Below are 6,417 nucleotides of genomic sequence, written 5' to 3' on the forward strand. Positions count from 1 at the left end.
CCGGCAGGAGACAGTCACTGTGCAGGGTGCTGAAAGAGTTAAACTGGTTCAGCACCCTGGACAGTGACTTCCGATCCCAATATACGTGAACGTGTAAAAAAAAAAAAGTTCTGACTTAGCGATAACTCCCGGCTTCTTCCTCCAGTCTGACCTCCCGGGATGACAATTCAGTCCAAGTGACAGCTGCAGCCAATCACAGGCCAAGCACAGGCCACATGGACTGCCGCGTCATCCAGGGAGGTGGGGCCAGATGTCAAGAGAGGCGCGTCACCAAGCACGCGTCACCAAGGACGCGTCACCAAGGCAACGGCCAGGAAGTTCTCGGTAAGTACGAACCTCTTTTTTTTAAAACAGGTTACTCGATATGGTGATCGGAATGCACTGTCGAGGGTGCTGAAAGAGTTACTGCCGATCAGTTAACTCTTTCAGCACCATGGACAGTGACTGACGTCGACTAGCCTCATCTCTATGATGGCGGCTGCTCGAAAATCACGCAGCCGCGCATCATACACGGATGACATACGGAGCTGTCAAGTGCCTTTTGCGCACGCAAAATGCTGCGTTTTTTGCGCGCGCAAAACGCACACGCTCGTGTAAATGAGGCCTTAATCTGCGGATTTTCCGCAACGAAATCCGTAGCGGAAAATCCGCAGTATTTACGCTACATGTGAACTCACCCGAAAGGTGCAACAGACTGTAGGAGTTTTAGGCCATGCCAACACACAGGGATCAAAACTGGTGCCAAGGAAAAGTGTTTCAGTTGAAGAGTGGCACCATAGCAAATAGCATAAACATTATGGACTCCTCAATTCTTAAGGGCATATGTACCATTGACACAGACCATGAAGCTGCTATTGGGTCATTGTAAAGAGGGGGCACAGCCCTGATTGGTCCCATTCCCTTTGCTATTGTGGGGTAAGGACCTGTGCAGGAATCGCCTCTCTAGAGGAACTACATTGTTAGCAAAAATGTGTTTGGGAAATGTTCCAAGTGTCATGGAAAGGGAATAGAGGGGGAAACAAACACCATAAATGTGGCCCGTCTCTTCTACGTTCACCACTGCCCATTTGCCTATCTATATATGAATCATGTCCCCGAGTGTGCGCTCCACCAGCCTGACCCTACAATCCTGATCCACTCCACATGGGAATATATCATAAACTAATACTGATTATACCTCAAAATTTGGTGACAGATTTTCTTTAAATCTTGCGTCTACTAGATCTCATCTCAATAACAAAAAATAAAAACTTACCACAGTTATAGTCACTGTTAATCTTCATCACATCCAGATTATTTATTCCTATTGCCTTTCCCATAGGGATGGTCGGGTCAGATTTTGGAACCATGGAAGGTCGACCGCTTACATTGCTGAAAGCATACCTATAGGGGGCGCACATTGTTAGGGATAAAAGATCCATCAACATCTATTACAGTGATAGTCCACTTCAGAAACGTAGCTCTTGGCTTTCTGCTTAGTTACAGCTTGAATACACGTCGGTGTAATTAATGTATTTGCTATTGGCACCAAAAATTTAATCATTTGCACAAAATGATAAATAATGAAGCAAGATGCATTATAAAGGGGAACTGGGCAGATGCACGACTGGTTTCTGTTGCCATACATGTGCGCCACGCAAAAAAATAGGGTGCCGATTGCCTTTTACAATTTATAAATAGGGCCCACCATATGTGTCATGATAGCCACGTCATGTTATACCCCCTACTCCGAATATACAGTAGGTGGACACTTTAACTGTGTCCTATTGTCTATTATCTACTTACATGCTATAATGCATGATGGAGTTGTAGTCATAAGGAAGGTTCTGGACATCTCCCTTATCATGATTGAATGCACTGTAGTCCGCTGTATAGAAAAACATGGTGATTTTATTATACTGGGTGACAGATCTCAGTCTACTACCACAAGTGGTTTTTTTTTACACTGGTATCTCATATTCTACTGGAGGGCTGAGTTCTGAGACTAAGAGACCTTTTACATGGGCCAATTATCAAGAAAACGAGCATTCATGTAAATGTTCGTTCCCGATCATTGCCCTATGTAAACTGGAAACCGATCAGCCTCGATCCATGGCTGATCGTATCATTTTTGTAGCAAGAAATGTTATTGTTGGCAGCACATCTGCATGTATAAACAGGGAAATGTGCTTCTGACATGATGGAAAGGTATGGGCACGAGCGATCGAAGTAACAATCGCTCATCCCCATACATTACTAATACTCCTTGTGAAAGGAGCACACAAGCACCGATCAATGAGCTATCTTGTTGATCGGCGCTCGTTTTGACAGCCCATATCGGGCCATGTAATAGGACTTTAAGAAGCTTCTGATGTGTCATTAAGACATGTCTGAAGATTTCACTGGTAAGATTTGGGGGCTGAGATGTTCATTGATGGCTTGCATGAACGATGCTTAGGACCAACTGCCTCTTCTCCATTTTTCCTGGCGGAGCGCTGGCTGTGTATAGTCGTACATTACTTTTTGGAAGCATACATAAATGCACACAGTAGTACCAGTGCTTGGGCAGCTGGTATCTCTACCAGTGTGATCTTTTTACATGTTCTAATGACACTTCAGAAGCTTTTAAACAGGAGGACATCTTGAATTGAGGAATAATCAGACGATGTTAGTGCTCACATTTTGCAATATTTTCCCAGGAGATGTCAATGTAGTTATCCCGGTCTTTTCTAGTGTGTTCATGGTAGAACCCCAAAGTATGCACAAGTTCATGCTGTATAAGACCTTGCGATATACATTTTGACATAGAGAGGCTCACAATCTGTTTACCTCCGATCTTCCCAACATACGACCAACAGCTGAGAAGAACATTATATAACGTGTCAGGAACTGGCGTAGGCTAAATAATTCTCACTCTTAATTCAATAAATGCTATGAAAAGGGTGCTAGATATAGCAGAACAACCACATCTAGGACAGATCTAGACCAATTTAGTGTGATCTACTGCCAATCTAAGGTTTTTGACCTATTATAGGCATTAGGTCATCAGAAGATCCCACCAGAAGTGTTTGGATTTGCCACCACTTTTCTAATACCGAACACCATTAGCTATAGATATATAAGGAATAAAGAGTAAAACCCTAACGTCATACCTTACCTTGATCCAGACTCTATACTGATATAGGCTTGTTCATTGCTTCTGTTGACAAACTGTACACAGGTCATCATCTCAAATTCCTTCATGACCGTATTAAATACTGATCTCTCGAAATCGCCTTCAAACAGAATTGCAATTTGAGTTTTTTTCTGGTACAAAATGGATATTACCTTAATTATATCAGGTTAAATAAATAATGGAAATCTCTTACTGTATCTGGAGTAGAGGACATATGGGACTGGCACGTTTCCATTCTGTGATTGTTTCCATAGACATCCAACACATTTTTTTAGACTATGGGAATGTTCTTGGTAAATGTCACCTTGACAGAGTACAATAGTGGCACCTGAGATGAGAAATTACCATTAGTCAGGTGTGACAGATGATTCAAATGAAATACTTGCATGAGACGCCGTCCACATGATAGCCCTCTACTACAGAATGTGTTCACCCACCCAATATACTGCCCATGTGGCTAATGCAATACGATATTGACATAAAGTACTATAAAAGTCTGGAGCACTGGTATGAAACTTATTAGATGTTACATATTAGTCATGAATGATGTTACACATGTCTTACCTTTGTTTGCCTCATCAAGTACTTCAAATACTGTTCTCTGCTGGGCACTTAGGTCATTGATATTGGCTGGAGGGAGAAGAAAAACAAGTTACTAAAACAATATGGAGGCACCAATATTTTGTAGGATCTTTACCCTCAAATTGTCTTTTCCAAAAAATATTATATACAAAGGTACAATATTAATAATAAATTAATTAAAGGGGTGGTCTGCTTTGGACAATCCTTATTTGAAGGGTCTGGCAAAGATAAAATCATCACAGGGTATCAGCTGTAAACTATGGGGAAACTGCAGCAAGTGTTCTATTCTTCTACAGCGCCACCACAGGAGAAATGAAGCATTGCATGATGCCCATTGAAAACAATGGGTTGTCTGTGTAATGGACGGACATGTTGTGTCCTCCAGAAAGATACACACTTTTAGTTTCTTCCTGCTCTGGCTAGCAGATGGGTGACCCGAATGAGAGACTTCCCCCTATTAACTTAGAATGCCCTAGTAGAGTATTTGACAATCGGTTTTGAAAAAAAAATACACACCCCCTTAAATGACGGAATCCCCTGGTGCAAGAATCAATTGCTTGTTTTACATTATATTGGGAAAAAATATGACTGGTAAGAAAAAAAAAGAAGAAGCATATAATATAAGGGGAAAGAAAGTCTACTATTGTAGTTACCTGTAACATCGGCTCCAAGGACCTACAAGAAAAAAAGAGACCAGTGACTTTTGAGGTTATGACTTCTGTACAGCCCTATCTTACTTTCCTCACTCAGATGTGAGAGAGTACGGGATGACTTTACAGGAGGAATTTTGACTTACCTGTATGGTAGAGACTGGCTGAGTGGACAGGCAGCTAAAAACAGCAAGAATGCCAGGCCCAGCTCGATGACTTGGTCTCTTTCATCTGCTGCAACATGGGCTATAGAGGGTCCAGAGTAAAGGTCCAGCCAATGGGAACCATGGCATTAACCCCTTCATTCTTTTCTAACTCCCCCTTATAAAAAAAAGTAAAGGGTTGCAATTATTTTTGCACACCCACCATTCAGTCTTTCTTTTCCCTTTCTTGCAACATGCATAAAATGCCACCCACTTTGCATGATTTAGATAGTACAATGTTCTATACAGTAAATCGTTATTAATCATGAAATAAATCACAGTATTGTGAGAAGTGGAACTTCCTCGTGAGGCAACGAGCTTGATGTTTCCAATATCTACACTTTAACATACTTGATGGTTCTCACACAGAGGCATAGTACTTAGTTTCATGTTTGACTCGGCCTGGCGGTTGTGGTTTGTCTTTTATCTCACTAGGCTTCCTGTTCTCCTTCTCTCGGTCTATGTTTCTGTTGTCGGAGGGTATATCCGGTAACTGCCTTACTTGCAGTCTCAGACCCTTCGTCATTTCCTCTTGCCTTGGGAACAAGTGGGTCCCTTCTTGCGGTCGTGTCCCGTATAGAGTCCCAACCAATGCAACTTACACCTCTGACAGTCTCTGCAATACTAGAGCTCAAGAACAACTTGTAGGAAACCTGTCCATATTATTTATTTATTTATTTTTAAAAACAAGCCCTCATATGGCTAAGTTGACGGAAAAATAAACCCCCATTATTACCCTGGTACCCACCACCACCAGGTGTGCCAGGAAGAGCCGAGTACGATCCAGTACCCGACCATCTGTACTGATGGTCGGGCACTGGGGCGGCCGCAGTCTGTTATTATTAGGCTGGGAAAGGCCAAAAACTGTGACCCTTCCCATCCTGGTAATGCTAGGCTGCTGCTGCTATGTTGTATCTGGCTGGTTATAAAAATGGGGCTACTCAACCGTGTGTGCCACCCTAGTCCCATCAGTGATCCGTGGAAAGATAGGACATGTCCTATCTTTCAACAGTTCAAAGAGTCGGGTGAATGGGTCAGTTTCAAGTGAATGGGTTCCATGAAAACAAACGGGTGCCACTCGGATGAGTGGCACTTAGTTGTGTGACACTAGCGTTAGGCTATGTCACATAAAGTGTAAATACTGCAAAATTACCATCCGAATTTTCATGCGGACTTTTCGCAGCCTTTTTGCAAGAAAAATTTACATGCTTCAGATTAAGAACCCGCACTGCAGGTCAATTTCCGCACGTGTTTACTGCCAGTTTTTCTGCAGTGTGTGGATGAGATTTGTTGCACAGTAAATCCGGATGGTGATTCCGCTGTATTTATGATGTTTGTGGATGTATCCTTAGGCCTTATTCACACAAACGTGTTAAAACAACCGCCATCACACGAACCTATAAAATTTAATGTGGCCGTTTACACGGCAGTTGTTTCAATAGACCGTGTGAAGGGTCCATGAGAAAATAGGACATGTCTCTGTAGACTCTAGTCTCTGGGGGATGTGTGAGATCGCGTCATGGAGCGCAGAGCACAAATGCACCATCCGAGATTCAGTTGTGACTGAATGTGCAATGCCTCCTGTTCGTCCACGTCCAGTTGTCGCCACTTGTAGCAACTGAGAGGGACAGAATCCTTGAACTGAGAGATCTCGGTTTATCACTCCAGCAGATCCCTACGAGCCTAAACCGGGATGTCAGCACTGGTCAACGCTGCGTGTCCCGGAAGTTGGGAGAACAACAACAAACGGCAATGACTGCAAGAGGTGCAGGGAGGGGAACCTCTGCACGGATGGATCATCTGATTTGAAGGATGGCGCGTAGTGATC

General features: G+C 43.0%; 1 protein-coding gene across 1 annotated transcript; it reads right to left on the minus strand.

Moving 5' to 3' along the window:
• Window positions 1–1,202: 1,202 nt before the first annotated feature.
• LOC142760376 (astacin-like metalloendopeptidase) lies at window positions 1,203–5,115 on the minus strand. Its single transcript, XM_075863560.1, has 6 exons — window positions 5,022–5,115; window positions 3,719–3,784; window positions 3,137–3,254; window positions 2,659–2,837; window positions 1,786–1,867; window positions 1,203–1,383 (listed from the first exon to the last, which is right to left on the minus strand). Exons 1-6 carry the CDS (start codon window positions 5,113–5,115, stop codon window positions 1,203–1,205), a joined length of 720 nt encoding a protein of 239 aa, XP_075719675.1.
• Window positions 5,116–6,417: the final 1,302 nt, after the last annotated feature.

The sequence above is a fragment of the Rhinoderma darwinii genome, chromosome 4 (assembly GCF_050947455.1).
Source record: "Rhinoderma darwinii isolate aRhiDar2 chromosome 4, aRhiDar2.hap1, whole genome shotgun sequence".
Classification (NCBI taxonomy): Eukaryota; Metazoa; Chordata; class Amphibia; order Anura; family Rhinodermatidae; genus Rhinoderma; species Rhinoderma darwinii.

What these genes read in the sequence shown, in the direction of transcription:
- LOC142760376 (XM_075863560.1), bottom strand. Translation starts at nt 5,115, where the DNA reads ATGACGAAGGGTCTGAGACTGCAAGTAAGGCAGTTACCGGATATACCC. An exon ending in ACTTGATGAGGCAAACAAAG is followed by an intron (nt 3,255 to 3,718) that starts GTAAGACATGTG and finishes TTCTGTTTGAAG; the next exon opens with GCGATTTCGAGAGATCAGTA. An exon ending in AGTATAGAGTCTGGATCAAG is followed by an intron (nt 2,838 to 3,136) that starts GTAAGGTATGAC and finishes TGTTCTTCTCAG; the next exon opens with CTGTTGGTCGTATGTTGGGA.